This window comes from Aulonocara stuartgranti (genome assembly GCF_965226115.1).
Source record: "Aulonocara stuartgranti genome assembly, chromosome: 22".
In the NCBI taxonomy this organism is placed as follows: domain Eukaryota; kingdom Metazoa; phylum Chordata; class Actinopteri; order Cichliformes; family Cichlidae; genus Aulonocara; species Aulonocara stuartgranti.
The window spans coordinates 7,932,124-7,951,657 of NC_138957.1; the positions used below are offsets into that span (position 1 = coordinate 7,932,124).

At 42.4% G+C, this 19,534-nt stretch overlaps 1 protein-coding gene across 1 annotated transcript; it reads right to left on the reverse strand.

The window, feature by feature from the left end:
• Positions 1-11: 11 nt before the first annotated feature.
• Positions 12-18,981, reverse strand: cpsf1 (cleavage and polyadenylation specific factor 1). Its single transcript, XM_082520699.1, has 38 exons — positions 18,819-18,981; positions 18,185-18,350; positions 18,059-18,086; positions 17,833-17,966; positions 17,654-17,734; positions 17,417-17,568; positions 15,591-15,737; positions 15,252-15,391; positions 15,057-15,167; positions 14,872-14,965; positions 14,699-14,786; positions 13,691-13,834; positions 13,477-13,528; positions 13,317-13,390; positions 13,161-13,235; positions 12,995-13,075; positions 12,601-12,696; positions 12,326-12,508; positions 11,280-11,421; positions 10,900-11,078; positions 10,557-10,693; positions 10,298-10,478; positions 7,807-8,013; positions 7,555-7,644; positions 7,333-7,479; positions 7,086-7,238; positions 6,616-6,732; positions 6,255-6,345; positions 5,645-5,729; positions 4,118-4,259; positions 3,846-3,998; positions 2,046-2,222; positions 1,659-1,725; positions 1,504-1,551; positions 1,270-1,425; positions 484-613; positions 255-393; positions 12-178 (listed from the first exon to the last, which is right to left on the reverse strand). The coding sequence occupies exons 2-38, from the start codon at positions 18,326-18,328 to the stop codon at positions 131-133; spliced, it is 4,413 nt and encodes a 1,470-aa protein (XP_082376825.1). The 5' UTR covers positions 18,329-18,350; positions 18,819-18,981; the 3' UTR covers positions 12-130.
• Positions 18,982-19,534: the final 553 nt, after the last annotated feature.

The window sequence follows — 19,534 nt, forward strand, 5'->3', positions numbered from 1 at the left end:
ACCAGTCTTGGTTTGTTTTTTTCCCTCTTTTATACAAAATATTCTAAGAAAACAAATCAAAGTTTCCATAACAAAAAGTCTTCTGTTCACTATAAAACAACTCAGTGAAGAAGAAGCAGGAATGTGGCGTTCAGAAATGAGCCGTTACTCTGTCGATCTCCAGAAGGTCATCCAGGATCTGCAGGGAGAAGGAAATTAAATGAGCGAAGAGCTGAGCTAACGGGAAGCTCCGGTCTGCTGTTCTGTGCACTCACGATGTCCTGAGTCGTCCCGATCTTCTTGGCCAGCTCGCTGCGCTCCATCGTGCTGAGGTACAGGTACTTGTTGAGGAGCTCTCCATCCAGGATGTTCTTCACAGGATTCTGAAGGCTCCGCCTGTCGCTGTGCAGCATTCTGGATACCATAGACAAACACGTCACTCACATCAGCATCCTGAACTGTAACGTTTCATAATTCATGTCAGAAAGCTGCAGTGCTGCTAACCTGAAGGCTTTTGGGTTCAGACCCGCGTGATGAGGCAGCATGGTGGTGAGCGCATTTTGCAACATCAGCAGACGGCGGTAAGTCTTCTCCTGCATGGGGAGGAGCAGGCCGATGCCTCCATCCAGGGTTGCTGTGGGAACATGATTAGTTCATATAGGGAACTGAAGCTTCTCATTACCATGTGATTCATACTGGTTGTGATTTGGCGATTGTGATAAGTTCACAAAATAAAATCAGCATAAATCAGTAACGACAATCGCCTCACTTTATATTGTAACGTAAAGACTCTGAGCAAGTGCTTTGGTGACAGTGGGAGGGAAAAACTCATTTTTAACAAGAACTTTTAGTTTAGTTTTAAAACACATCGTTTACAGTTTATTTTCAGTTACATCAAATTTCGTGTTTTAATTTACTTTCATATCCTCTCACCCCAACCGGTCGTAGCAGATGGCCCCGCCCCTCCCTGAGCCTGGTTCTGCTGGAGGGGAGTTTTTCCTTCCCAGTGTTGCCAAAGTGCTTGCTCATAGGGGGTCATATGAATGTTGGGTTTTCCTCTATTATTGTACGATCTACTGTACAATGTAAAGCGCCTTGAGGCGACTGTTGTTGTGATTTGGCGCTACATAAATAAAACTGATATGAATTAAATTGAATATCTTTGGCTCACAGCACATTTGCAATGTTGTGACTGAATGTGATTCGGTAACATCAGCTTAGTTCAGTTAGTAAAAGGAATATTTGTTGGTATGAGTTTTGATTCTCCTGGTAAAGCCTTGTGCTACCCACCGAACCACGTGATGTGCTTGTTGTCCCAGGTTAGAGCCTTTTTGCTGCTAGCGTCCAGCGCCCCTCTGCACGGCATCCGCCAAAAAGTGTTGATGTTAGCTCCGGCGTTGAAGTCCGCTCGCCTCAGCAGGCGCATTCCTCCAAAGCTCTCTTTAGCTGCAACACACACACACGGAGCACTTAACAAGGACTGTGTAATTTTAAATTAAGTTACAAAACATCGACAGCACGTACCTTCAGGCAAATACATGTAAACATAGAGGTTCTTGTCTCGATCCGACACTGGAAGCAAGAGAACAGAAAAGCTTTGTGAGAAAACGATTTGATCATTAAAGTTTCTTTGTTGTTGTTGATTGTTTTTGTAAAATAAAGATTATTCCAGACGTTACCCAAGAATCCAAGCTGGTTGTTATCCACCATGAATTCGATGCTGTAGACTTCTAAAGGCTTTGCATCCTGTTGCCAAAACAATAAGAAAAGAGTTAAAACCCAACAGAGAAGGCTACAGGGCCCTGAATCATCCCCTGCTGCCAGAGCTGCTCTCGTCAAGATGAACCTGGCTGAAAGACATCAGTAATCACTCACAGATCTTCATCAGTACACCCTCCACTGTGTGCTGTAGCCACGGTTACTTAATCCTGATTTACACTCTCATACAGCACATCTTTCCTGACTGTTTACGACCCTGACTTCATTTGGGAATACTTGAAATGACAGATGTTTGAGTCTGGGACAGGCTCCACCCATTGAGTCGTGTCGTGGCGTTTCCTCCTCACCCTGCTGACAAGAGACAGCGTCTTGCTCTCCTCCTGGTAGCGCAGTAACGAGATGCTCTTCATCAAGTCAGCAGCCAGGATGAAATTCTTGATGCTGAACATCTGGTGGATGTAGAGCTGCGTGTCGATGAAGGCCATACCCGTCAGATCATTGTCCTTCAGGACCCACAGGAAGATCTGAAAGAGGAAGTTATACCATTTGTTTTTGCGGGCGACTCACCTCTTCGGGTGATTATCGCAGAATTTCAAAAATGAAACATTAAAGGTCATTTAAACTCCAGCGAGCATCCTGACAAAAAATTCAGTGGCTTAATAATAAGTGAGTTCAGATGAGAGGCAACCGGGCACAATCAGTCAGATTTCACTATCTGACTGATTGTGCAACATTTTCTAAAATATACAGTAGGGATGCACCGATACCGGTATCGGGTATCGGCCTCGATACCACATTTTCTAAAGTACTCGTACTCGTTAAAAGTCCCCCGATACCGGGGACCGATACCACGGTCTGAGACTTGTCTATGTTTGAGCGGCAGGTAAGGGGTTAATCACAGGCGCCGAGTGCCCGCCCCCAGGCCCCGAGTGCCCGCCCCCAGGCCCCGAGTGCCCGCCCCCAGGCCCCGAGTGCCCGCCCCCAGGCCCCGGCTGCAGCTCAGAGCTGAGAGAAGGGCAGGCGAGACAAGTCAGCCATGTGGAACTATTTCAAAGTGAACGAAGACGCGAAAAGAAACAGCACGTATTACATACTCCAGTCCCTCATTGAGCAAAAGCGAGTGCTGGGGGTGTCCGAGCATGAACTCCCTGACTATCTCACCGCTCACCAATGGGCTCTTATGGAGACGACTGTTGCCATCCTCGCCCCCTTTGAGGAACTAACTAAAAAAGTGAGCAGCTACGACGCACTAGCCTCTGATGTCATCCCAGCTGTGACTGTGCTTGTGAGACTTCTAAACAGAGAAACAGACGAGTAAATACCTCTCAGCCCCATGTAGCAGTGTGGAAAGTGAAAGGCTTTTTAGCTCAGTGTCACACATTATAGATGAAAACAGAAACAGTCTGACTGCTGATAATGCAGAAAAGCTACTTTTCTTAAAAAAAACAAAAACCCTGCCACTCACTTTTTCTCTCCTTTAAGTGAGTCATCTTAGACTTGATGTTAATACCTACCTCAGTTGCACTGACTGCCACAGTTCTATTTTGGTGGATGTTGTTAGTTTATTCAAATATTGTGCACTAAATAGCAAAGATGTTTATTAATGCCCCTTGTGTTGTCCAAAGCGGCAGAGTTTACAACAAACTGAAAAAAATACTTGAGTTGCACTGTCACTGTTTAAATTTATTTTTCATAATTATTTATTCTGTAATATGTTGCATGCAACATGCTTTTCATTTTAAATAAATGTTCTTAATTCCAAACCAGTCCCTTGTTTTTTTTTTGTTAAATTATAGGACTAAAGCTGTTACCTGTAAATTTAAATCATGTTTTTATTAAGTACTCGGTATCGGTATTGGCGAGTACTGAAATGCAAGTACTCGTACTCGTTTCCAAAAAAGTGGTATCGGTGCATCCCTAATATACAGCAATAACAAACTTTTAAAAGTACTAAATTTTAATGGTGGACAACTGATCCATTAAAGACCCTACAGTGTGACCCTTTTCACTGAGTGGGATGGTGTGTAGAGGCTGGATTAGAAAGCAGGCTAGGACTCCTCTGACCAGGTAAATGTTCAATAACCAGACCCAGTGTGACGGAGCACTGGTGTCGCTATATGCAGCCATGTCATGAGTGTTTTTCAGACCTTCTGGCCGATGGCTGACACCAGGTATCCGTTACAGTGACACAGAGCAGTCACCGGTCCCTTCTGCTCCTTCTCATAGAGCACTTTAAACTTGTTCTTGGTGAGGGGCTGGCCGGGCTCCGGCACCACTTCAATCACATCCAGGATCAGAATCTGAAGGTGAGACAAAATTGAAAAACAAAAAACGAATTTAATGGAAGTTAACAAAGCAGTTTTGTTACGAGGTGACATGTGGGAGGAAGAGACTAAATAATGTTTCATTTCCAGCTCACCCGGCCCCTGCAGGTGACCTCCTCCCCCTGCATCAGACACGTTCCTGCTGCGATGTAACCCTTCAGTCCAGACACAGTCTCCTGACTCCTCAGTGCCACCGTCTTCATGCACGTGACGTGTTCCCACTCCTCCAGGTCAATCCTTTATGGAGACAGACATCACAATCATTCACTCCTGTTAGCAACCATCTATCTATGATACAGCATCGTCCGGTCATAGATTATTGGGATTTATATGGCTGTATAGATTATATGTCAATATGGAGAAGGTGCTAGAAAGACTGCCAGCTCAGCAGGAAATCATCAATCAGGTACATATGGTCGAGCAGCCAGTGTGAGACGATTTTTTTCTCTGGGTGATTTTGTGACGATCGAAGCAACGCTGGGGGGGCTTTGAGTGGGGAAAAACACCCAAGTGTGCACTACGGGTGATTGATTTTTATTGTATAAATCATATACAGAGAGGGATACAAAGAACAGGGGATCTCAAACTGTGAGGTGGGTCACATTGGTGGGGCATGGAGGCCCAGGGGAAAAGCATGAGCGGAAAGTTGAATCAATATAAATTCTGAAGAGAAAATAAACATACTATATTGCACCATCAAGCAGACCTTTAGTTCACTAAAAGTCAAACCTGAACTTTTCTTTTGATAATGACTTGGGGAAAAGGAAGGTGAACTTTTTAAAGTGGGCGATTTGAGCAAAGCGAAAGAAAGCAGACCTAAAGCAGCAGCATGAAACTAAAATACTAAAACTGTTCTCCCGGGCTTAAACCAGGGAAACACTAGCTCACTAGTCTGAGTTATCTGCCTGTAACTAAGTTCTCCATCGTCCTTTGAAGAGGTCACGCTCTTATGCAAGTGAAGTGTGATCAAAGCGCTCAAAAAAGTTACATTACAGTAACTTGCAGTAAAGCAGCTGCTCTTTAGACACAGCATTTGAAGATACTTTCTGAGTGCATCTAAAACAGTTCGTTCAACTAAAAATGTTTCCTAATCTGAAGACTTTAAACTGGCAGAAAGCCTCAGCTGTCCCTGCTTCACAATAACAGATCAAATGATCCTGAATGGAAATGCACTTCAACATCAAACACAGGAATACAAAAGCTCAGTGCCCCAAAATATGCTGCTTAAGAAGACTGGGCCCGGCTTACATAATGCATCGTTCAGCTGCTGACAGAGAAGCACTCAGAGGAGCGCTAATAATAATGCAGAGTAGTTAATGAACAGGGACTTGGATAAACCACTCAATATTTTCAACTGATGAAGGTAAGCAGCCACGTGAGACTAAATTTATAGTCTACAACAACTTGGATAAATGGCCCAAGACTTTCAATTAAAGCCCACACTTCTCCCACAGTCTCCAGTGGAACAGCTCAGGGCAGGGAAAATGAGAAAATAAAACTGGCACAATCTGGGCTGGACCACTTTCTCCATGGCTGCCCAGTATCTATTAAAACGAAGCATTTCTATTGATTTCACAAACTGCACTATGGCTCTTTAAAGCAGTGCAATAAAAAGCTTTTACCGTGTGTTGGGAATGGCCTCCCAGCTCACTGGAGAGATGAGCTGGATTGAGAACTTCTCCTGCTGCGGATGAATGTAGCGTTCATCTGCAGGGGGCAAGAGGAGAAACATCAATGCTCTCTATTCACATGGAAACAAATCAGCCAAAGACAGATCAGATTTAAAAAGCTCAAATAGCCAACTAAAAGTAGTTTGTCAAATACTTCTAAATGATCCCCTGAAGTAACCGATAAATAGAACCTCCCTGTATTTAAACAGCAATTAATCTAATCTAAGGTCAAATATTCTGTATGTACTGAATCTATATTCTTTGAATAAAGGCTGTCAAGTGATCAGTGAATAACATTTTTGCTGGAAAGGCTGATCACTACTTTCATACATTGATAATATCAATACCAACGCAGGTGCTGGGACTGGATAGCTACCAGTCCAATAGCATCGATACTTTGTTTCTATCCTCTGAGTTGAACTGTGCTAAATAAACAATTATTAATATTATTTATTAAATCTCTATATAATAATCTTTTTGTGTTGACTGTCAAGTCTGTTTTATTTCTACAGCACATTTAAACAACAGAAGGTGCTTTAGAGACGGTCTCCGAAACACTGACCTCGTTCTATGACTTCGTATTCCTTCTCCTCTCCTGTCATCCTCGGAATGCGTGTGCATGGTTCTTTCACACTGGTGCACACAGCATACACCTGAAAGGAAAAAATACAAAATCCCACTAAAAAAAAGGTTCACATCAAAGACTTAATCCCTTCAAAGTCACCCTGCATTGATTTTTTTTCTTTTCCAGTAAGAAAAACTTCAAGGCCAGAAGCCTTTCATCTCCTCGATCAATATGCTTTTATTTTGCATCGTGTTATCCGAGTGGATGTGTTTGAGTCCGGGGAATGTGTTTCGCCTCAAATGTGTGTCGAGGCTTCAGCGCCTTTGGTGCTGTGAGGGCTTAGCGAGAAGAGCCTTGCCTTGGATTCCACGTGGTAGGAGACATAGTGGACGGTGCACCTCAGAGGGATTTTTCTGACTGGCCACGGGGCGTCGTAGGACAGATACGTGGGCAAAACGCTGATCCTTAGCTCGCCCTGTGAGAGAGCACACACACAGAAAAGCCTCAAGGATCTGATTTGGTTTGTTTACTTCCTGTAATGTCACTTCTGGCTTGCTTTAGTGATCTTCAAACACTTTCTCAGCTGAGACAATTAAACCTGGTGCTGTTCCAGAATAATTACGCTCCTTCCTCTGTGGTCTCTTTTCTTAACGTGTGCAAAAAAACACTGAATTTCTAAACTCTTCAGGACCTCCACGTTTATATTCATAAAGCTCTGAGGACAAAAATGTCTGCACGTCGTAATTTGTCTACCGATTTCATAATAAAAACCAGCTCAGTGCAGTCTAGTAAAGTATAACAATAAAATAAAACAAACAGTTCTTGTACCTGTTTGTTAAAGTACAGAAAACCTTTGGGGCAGTTGATATTATGGAAGGGGGAGAAAGACTCAATGGAGCCATCAATGGTCATTGGGTGAAGCCTCAACGCTCCACGAGACGTGACCAACATCCAGTGAGGAGACGGGCCGCAGATAAATACCTGGGATAGCAAAGACACAAAAAGACTCCTGGTTGCAGGGCTGTTTCTTGAATAACAAAGGTCTATAATTAGTTCTTAACAAAGGCATTCTTACTCCTGAGTATCCAGAGATGTCCTCAAAGTATCTGAACCTGGCAATCCGACCTTTCACGCCAGAATTTTCCTCGGTGGCACTGCTCTCTGCTTTCTTATCTTTCTTGAGCTTGGATTTCTTTTCCCTGAAGTTAATGTTGTGGGGTACCTGTGGAGAGTCCGGTGACACGGTTAATGAGGCGTCACCTAAGCTGACTTGATTTAATTTTATCAGTGCACACACTTTTTTGAAGCGGACTTTCAGGTTGTTTTGTGGCTGTTGTTGATCATACTGGAACGCTTCATAGATCAGAAGCTCTTGTTCAACGTGGACCTAGAAAACAATGAAAATGTAGTTGTTGTTTTTTACTATGGTTTGTTACATCTGGTGAATGATTAATATGACACAGCAGAAGTGACTGTAGAGTGTTGGGAGGTGGAGAAGAGTTTTCCAACACAACATCTGACCTTAGCACTGAAAACTGTAAAAACTCACCAGCAAATATGGTTTACTGTGATTGTTGCCAAGTGAAACCAAAGCCACTTCTTTGACTAATGGAATCTCTCCTTGACGGGTGACTTCTTCTTTTTTACCCTCCCCCTGTGTTGCCGATTGGCCAGAGGAACTGTCCACCAGCACCCTTTGGCCCACTGGGAAGTTCTTCACCAGGAACACCAAGCGCCAGTCTGGCAGCTGATAAATCTGTTCAAATAACCAGCAGTCAAAATGAGTGAATGCAGAAATAAGCCCTAATGTTCTTCTGATTCTTTACTGTACATACTGATCATGTGTTATTTTCAAGTTCAGTTTTATTGTATGTTCACACAAACTGTAACAAACTGCAAGTCAACATCCAGGAAAAAACTGGCTGTGAACCACAGATCAATCTGTTAAGTCAGCGGTCCCCAAGCCCCGGGCCTCGGACCGGTACCGGTCCATGAGTCGTTTGGTACCAGGCCACAAGAGTTGAGGCTCAGGTCTGAAATGTATGGTTTTCAGGGTTTTTATCGGTTTTCAGCGTTATTTTGTTATTGTTTTTATCGTTAACTCGGTTTTCCTGGGTCTTTTCACGTGTGTTATGAATAAATCTTCTTTTTTTCTGTGCCGGTACTAGTTTTATTTTGTTGTATTTATTCGCGACACCTTAAAGGCCGGTCCGTGAAAATATTGTCGGGCATAAACCGGTCCGTGGCGCAAAAAGGTCGGGGACCGCTGTGTTAAGTGATTAAATAATAAGTCTCTTGTGTGTTTCTTCAAAGTCATGCTAGAGTTGTACAACTGTGTTAAGATTACAAAGTGTAGCACACCTTTAAGCTAATTTAAAATAAAATCAAGCTGTGCACTACAACACCTCAGAATTATATCATGCATCGGAAATGAGTCTCCATCAGCTCAGAGTCACAGCTCTTTGGAAACAACTGAAACTTTCCAAAAACATTGTTTACTTTGTTGTGAAAGTAGCATCTCAGACACAGTGCTGGCTGCTTTTTGTCCATCAAGTGTCACAACTACTAAACTAAAGTGAAATGTACTTTCACTGAAAACAATACACCTTCGTGCTTCGCTGCATAAAACGTATGAAATACATTACTGTTCCTCTAGTTTCTAAAGTAGCCAGCAATACCTAGAAGCTGCAGAGCATCATGTCAACTTCAAACCCTCTAAAACCTCCCTGCTTTTTAGCTTTTGATTTTTTAAGCAGCTTGCTAGCTTATTTCTTCCCCTCCAACAGCACCTGATAAATCCTTTTTCCCAGGAAAACAATGTTTGCTTGGGAGTAGAATAACACAGATCACTTTAACCAAACTAATTTGGAAATTGCTAATTATGTCTGATTTAACAGTGTGCAGTACACAGTTTCAACATACTGAAAGATCAAACACTCATATTACCAATAACAGCTTAGCTGAGGCCAAGAGTCTTTTAACTGCATAAAAATCACTGACAAAGGAAGATGCAGCCATTAGTCCAATTACCTATCACCTCAAGAAAACCAACAGAAAGAGCAAGTTATGTAAACAATCAGAACCAACTGTGGAGGGGGGCTTTAAAAGGCTGCCCCGAAGCTGATTATTCACTGGTTTAGATGAAGACTGAACTCAGATTTCTCAATCAAACATTTCTTGATCCATGTGACAGAGTGTGATGAGATTGTGGTTAAACTAATGAGCTAAAATAAATAGCTAAAACCTGAGGTGGTTTGATATTCTCCTTTAGCGCCAATTAGGGCTTAGTGACATGGAGTTTTCTACCTTTTTCCAAAGTGTTCATACTGTTAAGAGTTCCCTCAGAAAAGTCTTGCCAGTGTTTGAAGCTCTCCCACTCTCCCTCTGTTTGTAACATGAGGAAACACTGTAAATAAAAACTTATCTTCTTCAAAGCATCCAGACGTCTTTGAGGAAAAAAAAGTGAAAAATATTCAGTCTAGTCTGTGTGACTGTGCAGTTTTATTAGTTTGAATGTACACTAAACAACTGCAGTCACAAAATAACACAAACTGACCGAGGGCGCAGTAAATGAAGTTTCTAGTGGAGTGTGACGGCTTCACTTCATTGCTGAAGGAGCTTTCTGATGCCAGCAGAAGTGGTGAAAATGTTCTAAGATAGCAAACACTTGAAACCTTATTGATTCTTTTAGGTGTTTACAATCAGTGTGCTGCTGATTGTGTCCACAGCAGAAAATGGCTTTAGTTTGTGTGCAGGTCGGTACTGTAGGGAACGCACGGACTGTCCACAAGGACCTGATACAATCCCACTTCAGAGAAAATGAACCCTCCCCAGCTGAGTGCAGACGTTTTACCCAGTGCATTGATCATTACTTTAAAAAAAAAAAACATCAAAAAGAAATACACGCTTTTAAATGTGACTTTAAATTACATCTCTCTTGTGAAAGTTCTAAAAGCATCTTACGTGTTTGTTTTCCATTGTAAATAGAATAAATGGTGAATCAGCATTCAGTAGATTCCAGTAAACAACTATCACCATACCTCCATCACTCCATTCTCCCTGATGATCATGCACCAATGGGTTGGCTCTGCTTTGCTCGAGGTCGCCTCGCTCCCAGACGTTGCCGGTGCCACAAAGCTGCGGTTCATATCTTCCTTGGCAGGCGTTGCACTCGCATTCGAGTCTCCGTACAGCATTTCCTCCTCGTCATCCACTGTGTTGCTGCACACGCATTTAATAACAGTCAGCAGTGTGAAGACTGGCTGAAGGCGTCAGTGAGGAGGCGAACTGAACTCTTACCTCATGTCATGGATGATGGTCTCTGCTTCAGACTGACTCCTGATGGTGTCCTCTTTGATGGAGCAGCTCACTTTGTTTTCTGTTGTAAACATTCCGCTCACGTCTCGGTAGGCGCACAGTGTGATGACACGAGATTGCTGTTAAATCAGAAACCAGTTTAACCAAGGTTAATACTGCTGAGAACCACATAAGAGCGTTTTGCAAATCCAGTTTCCATAAGAGAAAGACCGTCATGAACGCTGCCAATATTAAAGAAGTGAAACTGAGTCGGCCAACTCTGCTGGGTGAGCCTCACTGTGGCCAGCAGGGGGGGTGTTTGTTTTTGTGAACACCGGTCACTCACGCTGGGAATCTGTGGTTTCTGCAGTGCCAGTCGGTGCATCTTCCCCATGTACGAGTCAGACTTCAGCACAAACATGGTGACCACTCCCTCAGCAGTCATGATAACCACATATGGGTCAGCCACAGAGCAATGCACTATGGGAGAACCCAGGTCCACGGGGATGAAGTGGAGCTGTCTCACTGACAGAAAAAGAAAAAAAAAATTGTTAAAGGTATCACTCAAATGATGAACCAAAACAAACACACACACTAAAGTAACGCTTTTAAAACACAACAACTTGTTTTACTTTATTTAATGAGGTTTTTGTTTAACAGCTTCCAGCTGCAATTATTCAAAGCTAAGGACAAAAGTTACAAAATAAATAAACCAACTAATTGTACCTCCTTCCAGCAGACGAAGGCCCATGGGAGAGACCTGAATGATGTACTTGTTGTCCCCAATGTTCCCAGCATACACAGTGGGTCCCTGAGTCGCAAAACCACTGGTATCCAGCTCCATGATCTCCTGACCTGTTTGAAGGATCTTCAGGAAAACGCAAAGATGCTTACATCCAACTTCAAAAGCAGAGATGAAATAATAAACAGTCTACAAGATCAAGCAGCACCTTCAGGAGCTGAAAAATAAAGCCAAACTTTGAATTCCCTCTAATAGTCACTACCACAGACTGTATATGAGGATAAACACGTCGGTTTTGATTTCCATATTTTGGAAAGCTCTGGTTTACTGCTGTTCTTATTTTAAAGCCAAAAGCCAGTTTACTTGGCTTAGAGGGGTAAGTGCTAAGCTATCAACTAACACTATCAAGCTTGGTTAGCAAGCTGCATCCATGAACTGTGCATGACACACAGATATACATGTCTACTTAATGCTAAGATCCTTTCATTGGAGTCAGTGAACTGGACCTTCGCTATGTGTGTGCTTGTGTGTGTGAATGTGTGTGTGAATGGGTGAATGACTGAATGTAGTGTAAAGCGCTTTGGGGTCCTTAGGGACATACAAATGCAGGCCATTTACCACTTGTGGTGCCTTCTGGAGCATTTGAACAGATTCGTCTAACATGTAATTTGCCTTGTTGTCCGGAACGATCTGTCCAATAAGTTTGTGCTCCAGTTTTAGTGAGTGAAGCTCTCGTTTTTTATTAGTTTGTTACTAATAAAAAGTTACCAGGTATCTGTGTGATTCACCCATACAAGTTAAATGATCATTTCATTTGAAGCGCTTGATTTCCGCTTCTAACGCTAACATTGAGGCTTCAAAAGGAGTTCAAAACTAACGAGTGGCATCACTGTAGCTACTTCCACCTTTTATATACAGTCTGTGTTCCATGTTTTAAATAATCTTTCTTGTCAAAGAAAAGCAGCAGAGTATCGGTTACAGTCTTTTACCACGACTTCAATCACAACAAAATCGATTAACATGTTTTTACCATTGTTGAATCTTCTCTGCTCAGAATGAGGAAGCCATGCTTCTTCGCATCATCCTCCATGGAAGGTTCCGTCTTCTTCTCCTCTTCCTCCTTTTCCACCTCCTCTTTGTCCTTTTCTCCCTCTTCACCATCATCACCCGTCTCAGCCTCAGCCCCATCCTCTGACTCGTCGCTTTTTGCAGCCTGTGAGAGGCGTAACAAGCATGTGAGTTTAAAAGGTGTCGCCAGCACTTATTTCCAATGTTTATTAGAGAAATAACAAAATAACACTTTACTGTTTTGTCTTCTTTGACGTCACTTGAGATCACAGTCCACATGTCGTGACAACCTGGCAACTCAAACGTAGTGACTACTTGGGGTCGGATGCTTCTCTGAGAACAGAATTTAACAAATTAACAAATGAAAGAAGGGGGAAAAAACAGACACACGATTCTACTGTTGTGACTCACACACGCTTCCCTGTGTGCGTTTTAATTATGCGCTGAGGATTGTTGTTTCTGGGGTGTTTACAGGCTACTCCGTCGATCTCTGAGGCAGCCCTGGTAGACCCAGACTTGACTTTAGCACCGTGACTGGACCTGTGGCAGACGGGCCTCGCGACCACAGGTTTTAGGACGGTGCGGTACCAGAAATCATGAATGAGAGACTGATCTAGTAAGGAGGTTTTACCTGAAGCACAGACAGGGCACCATTCTTGCCGAAGCCAGAGCAAACTACAACTTCCAGGTCAGGCTCAGGGTTGCTCTGAAACTGTGAGTGGAATAAAAAAAATTGAGCTGACAATTCATAACAGCTAACTGTAGCATTAATATAAGACTGTTTCAACTGTCTGTACCTCCTCGGACAGGAAAGCAGGTTCACCCATGGAGGCATTTGCACAAGGCCCAATGTTCAGTATGCTATCACACACCTGTGAAAGACAGAAAAAGACTCTTCCTCATCTTCTATGCACATCTACACCACAGTTAAGCTTAGCAGTTAAGCTTTTTACCTCAAAGGAGTAGGTGGCCAGCTGAGTGCCTGACTGGGCCTCACTTCCATACACTTCTATCTCATCCACCTCATCTGACAAAACAAAGAAGTCGAGTATAACACAGACTGGCAGTTCTCACACACGCTGCTATTGTGCACATGTCAAACAGGAAATGTACCGGTCCAATTGGTGGAGGATTCAACTCGCTTCTTTTTGCTTGGTGGTTCCTCCTAAAAGAAAGAAAGAAAGAAAGAAAAAAGAGACAACACGTCAAATAAAACACATCACCTTTCAAGCGCAGTGAGAAAAACTAGAAAATACTATATCTAAATTCAACGCTCAAACTAGCACCAAATCTAAGAATTGCTGTATTTAAGTTTGCACCAGCTCACTTGTTTGTCTTTGTCTTTTTCTTTGTCCTGCCTTTCTTTGCCTTCCTCCGCTGGCGTCTCCTGCAGTTTCTCTGTGTACTTCAGGAGCAGCGAGTTTCCGAGGCGGGAACCCAGGAAAAGGTATCCGGGCTCCATGGTCACCATCTAAGGAAGAAGAGTAATGTAAGGCGACAGTATAACTGGATGCATCATTCAGGGGGTCCACAGTTACAAGCGAAGCTTTTAAGATCAATTTAAGTGTCATATTAAAGCAAATTTAAGAGCTGACATGGATGGAAAAACAAGTAATTACTCCTAAGCCTTTGGTCAAGAAATGATCATATTTCCATTTCCATAAGCTAACAAGTAGGATGGCCAGGATGACACCTAACCATTTCTAACTATTATTGTGGGTTTTCACTGTTGTATTGCAAGACATCCATCCATGCACTTCAGCTTATGCTTTTCAGGTCGCCAGTCTGTCGTGGGGCTAACACATAGACAGGAGACAACCATTCGCACTCACATTGACTCCCGCATTCACACCTATGGGCAATTTAGTGTTTCCAATTAACCTATCCCTATTAACTGCATGTCTTTGGACTGTGGGAGGAAGCCAGAGTACCCGGGGAGAACCCCAACCCTATTGCAAGACCTGCATTTTGTATTTTTAAAGATGTTAACAACCTGAAAGAGTCGGTGGAAAAAGAAAGCATTGAATGTAAACAGGACGACAGCAAACGTCAGTGTTCATCTGGTATCCATTGACCCAAGTTCAGTAATTATGATAGCCTAAACCTTTTTCACTGATGTATGTTTAAAGGTTAACAGTGGTTTGATTCTCTCCTGTTGGTATAACCCTCTGAATTAGAGCAGAGGGATAAAAAAAAGCAACGTTTGCCTGCTCAAATCCTGCTCCCTCATGTCCTCTGTGTCTGTCCACAGAAACATGACAGAACGAGTATGTTTAAGAAACAGAGCTCCTGTATCACCAGATCATCACTGCTCACAGTCAGAGGCAGGACTTACGCAGGTCGTCAGGACGCTGGCAGCAGCTTTGTCAAAGTGGAAAGCGCGCACGCTCCTCATGCCGTCAGTTATCAGTGTCAACACGTAACTGCAAAACAGCAGCAGCCAGTAAGAAATAATTTAATGTCATCAACATTTGCATGCATGCTGCTGGTAGTGTTACAATAACTCACATCTCCCCTCCTTTCAGCGAGATCACCATCTTGTCGTAAGCAATAAAGTCAGACTGACAACAGTCCAGCGTGAGCTTCACTTCATCTTGTACACCTGCACAACCGAGACATGGTATAGAGTGGTGAGCATCACAGCATACCCAGAGATACACGTACAGGCGTGGGTTTGAAATGATTAATCTTACGCAGAGGAAAGGCTGTGGTCCCATTTGTCTGAGAATTGAGCGAGACTCCGTAGGGAGGAACGCTCTGGTTCAGATAGAGCAGCGAATTCACAGCAAACACCACCACACCACCTGCAAACGTTTCAAGTGTGATCAGCACTCGCTTAATGCAAATTCATATCCAACAGAGCACTGACACGCTTCCTCAGAACTCACCGATGGGTTTGGGGACAGCCATGACCTGTGTACAATCAAAGGGCAGATTACTGAGAGACCAGATGACAGGATGAACCTTCTGCATGATGTTGAGGGAGATTGCAACAATGCTGCAAGTGTCCTGACGGACAGCCACACGCCTGGGGAAAAAAAGCATATAGGAGAAGTGACAATTCTGATAAAAGTGGCTGCTTAGAAACTCAAATTAATACCAAGTTGCCAATGCAGTGTTTCCAGATGCATACTTGACTTGGGCAGAACACCAAGCATATATTAGGCGACTCATTTTCGTATTTTTTTTTCCTTTCTCCTGACAGAACTGAATCTGTTCGCACTAACCCAGGCCATGTCTGGTTGGGCTCAAAAAGAATGAGCAACGTGGGCTCGTAGTAGCCGTGGAGGAACTTCATGTCAATGATGTTGAGGAGCTTCTCATCTAGTTCACGGACGTCAATGATGTAGCTGGGCAAGAAGCTGGATTTAGGTCTGGAGAAGAGATAAACAGACAGCGTTCGTTTGAAAACTGCAGTAACATTAAAAGAAAAAGCATGTTTAGGTAACATCAAGTAGAGAGACGTTTATGAGGATCTAACATCCTTTTCTCTATTATTCTGTTTTATATACTCATTCATCAAATTCATGATGTAAAACAAGTTCATTTTGTTTTGTAATTGAATTCAAAAACAAGTTTCATATATTCTGTTCTCATGTAAAGTCAAGCGTTTCTGTTATAAGTTTCAAGAACACGACTTGTAGCTCATAAAAATCTGAAATACATCATCTCAAATTATTCAAACCATTTCATTTAAATTACAATTCAAATACTATGAATACAGTGCATCCCAAACTAGTTCACACAAAACCACAAACCCTCCAGAGAAGGAGTGTCATTGCTGAAAAGGCTGGCTGTTCTCAGAGTGCTGGATCAAAGCACTGTTCTGCACTGTTTGAAGAGCCTACTATGTAACATAAGAGGCTGATGTCTCCGCCCTTATTTCTGGTTGCGTGCTGGTGCATTAACTGTTAATTATCATGTGGTCGTGTCCAGGTGTTTTACATACAGTGCCCGTCACGATAGAAATAAATACAAAGTCTTCACTATTTATGGTGGTTAGTTTTTTTTCCAGAGGCAAAAATATTTGTCCTTCAAGTTTTTCCACTTCTTTGTACAATTTCTCTCCAGGAATCTGCTGATTGTGACTCCTTATATTGATGTTGTGATTTTTATGGTTATTTTTAACAGTTTTTATCTTACTCATTTATGATTATTGATACAATATTTGCTAACAGTTGCGAGAAAGTAGCTTAAAATGCAAAGGAGGGATGGACAGCTGTGAACAGTTAATCACAGTAACTGTGGGTTGTGTCCACCTGATGTGTAGTCATGTTACGTTGTAAGTAACTGCACTGTTGCTCATTGGTCCAACTGTCCTCTTCTCAGGTGAAAGTAAAATTTCCCTTTCATTTGGAAATCAAACTTATAGAGTCATGAAGAAGAGTGCAGAGGCATGGACTCCAAGGTGTGTCAAGCCCAGTGTGACATTTCTACAGTCTGTGACAATTTAGGTGCAATGTGACCTGACAGTGTTCATGGCTGTTGGTCCGCTGTGTTTTATCAAGTGCAATGTCAACCTAACTTTCTACCAGCAAATTTTAATGCACTTCAACTTTCGACCTGCTGACAAGCTTTATGGAAATGCTGATCCTTTTCCAGCAGGACCCACCCACAGTGCCAAACCTTTGGCTGAGTAGTTTGCAGACAAAGTTACTGCCCTTAATTGACAAGCTCAGCCAAACTGAATTTCATGGAGAATTTATGGATTTTATCAAGCGACAGTTGAGAAATACTAAAATTGGAGGCAAGCTGAAGGTCACTATGAAAGCAGCCTGGGCTTTGATCACCTCTATCTGCCCCCCACTTATGCAGTAACTTGTGATAAAGCCCATGCACTGAGTGTATGAATGGACATGGTTCTCAGAAGTTTCATTTCTGTCTTTTGATTGATCCTAGCAAATAATCTAATGATTTCAGATACTGGTGTCCCTTTTTTTCTATGAACTGCATCACGCAAAGCTACTCTAGTAGAGTAAAAAAAAAAAATCAAAACAACTGAGCTGGAACTGAGCGCAACAAATCAACTTTAATAATTGGATGTATAGCTTACCCTTCTCCAACGCCACTCTCTTGTTCATCCGTTAGCGTGTCCTTTCGGAATGGCAGCACCACGAGTTTGGTGCCATAAACGAGCATTACAGCACAGCGATTCTCTGGATCTACACGGACAATGGGAATATGTACATTCTGTACAAAGCCATCCTGAAAATACAAGAACAGTTATATTCACAGTTGAGTCACTTTGACACATGAACATAAACTCAGGTTTATTTTTGTTGCTACATACTCTGAGCTCTGGCTCCTCAAAGTAATGAAGAGACAGTGTCTTAAGATCATGTGTCCCAGGATCATACTCTACCACAGACAGCTGGTGAGAGACAAAGCACAGGCAAAGGTCACTGAGAAACAATTCTAGGGGTAAACAGCATGGTTTATTTAAGCAGCACACTGCTTGCTCTATAATACCTTTGCATCTTTGAAACTCAAAAGGAGTGCATCTCTGCTGGCTCCAACAAGTTGTACACTGGCCATAGACATGATGTTCCCAAAGAGAGAAAAGGAAGCCACCTGCTCCAGCTTCTCTTTGCGAGATTTGGAATCTGCACAAGAAAAGCTGAGACTCAGCAAAACAACAAACATTTTTTTACCAACAGTAAAATTGTATTTGAATGAGATGCTTTCTTTGACATACCAGATGACTTGTCAGCCTTTGAAGTACTCTGAAATAACACAAATGTGGCATACGTCAAAAAGCCCTTTCATGCTTGTGTTAAAAAAAAGGCACAAAGAAAAAGGGGAATCTTAGAGTTAAAGTTACCTCCACATCATGAATGATCCTGTAAACAAACAGTTGAGACGTTCCAGCTACGACCAGGTTCTTCTCCTTACTGGATATAAAATTGCAGTAGACAGAAAACTCCACTGAGGTCGGTGTGTGGGCTTGTCTGTACACGGCATACATGGTGGCAGGCTGCCCTCAGCATCTAACAGGTGAAAACACTCACGTCAAGACCTCTGACATCACTTCACCACTAAAACGATCGGTACACAGGTATGTGTGTATCTACGTTAAACAAAATTACCCACAAAAACTGCACAGACAGTCCGAGCGCCGTTTTATAGATTACGTCAGTGTACGCTTAAATAGGCTTCATAATGATCAAATGCTAGCTAGCTGATGACATACCCGAAAACAGCGCTACATTTTCTCTGTTTTTCAGTTATTAGCATTTATTCTGATAACTGGTTTAACTTAACCAGCGATATCCACTCGTGTTGTTAGGCTCAGCTTTAGTTTAGCTAGCTTCGAATAGCAAATGTATGGGAAAAGCCGGTTATGTTAGCTGCCTTAGCAGCACGCTAACGTTCCCATTTGTAGCTGGCATGGCATTGTAACAGGATACCGTTTTTCAAATGTTTTCACAAGCAGTGAATGTAACGCGTGGACGTACCTATGTCCGTCACGTTATCTGAGTTTGCAGCTTTATTGTTTCCTCCCTTGTTCACACTGAGCGTGACATATTTTGTGTGATACTAACTTAAGCTAGCTAACCGATAGCAAGGTTAGCTGTCGTTGTTGTGGCTGCGTTGGTCTTCTTCTTCGTGTTCTTTTTTTTTTTTTTGCCAACCACTCCAATGCACATTAGCGCCACCTATATTTAGCATTTTGATAGCAGCTGCTGTCTCAGAGTTACTTGTGTGTGTAAAGATCTTAAACAAATGAAGAGTAAAGGGGGCAGAGCTTATCAGTCTGTGGCGCTAAGGCTTTGTAACAGTGTCCCTCTACAATTACATTTATTTAGCTGACTCTGTGGATTCTTTAAAAGTAGCTAAAATCTTTTTTGTTTAATCAGGCTTTTTGTTGATTCTTTTACTGATTGTATTGTGTTCTGTTTTTGATTTTTTTTAAAATTACATTTTAATGGCATTTAATTTTCTTATCTTACTGAATGTTGTGTACAGCATTTGTCCACACTTGTCAGTGAAAGACAGCTTCAAAAACATTTCTTACTTATTAAAGCCAAGTTTATCCCAGCAGAGTGCGCCAAGCGAGTCATTTTTTAAAATAGGTTTTGTCGATGAGTGTGTAGATCCCACATGTGTTACAGGTACATCACATAATGAGGATTCATTGATATTGTGTGCTGCTCTCACCTTAACAATAAAA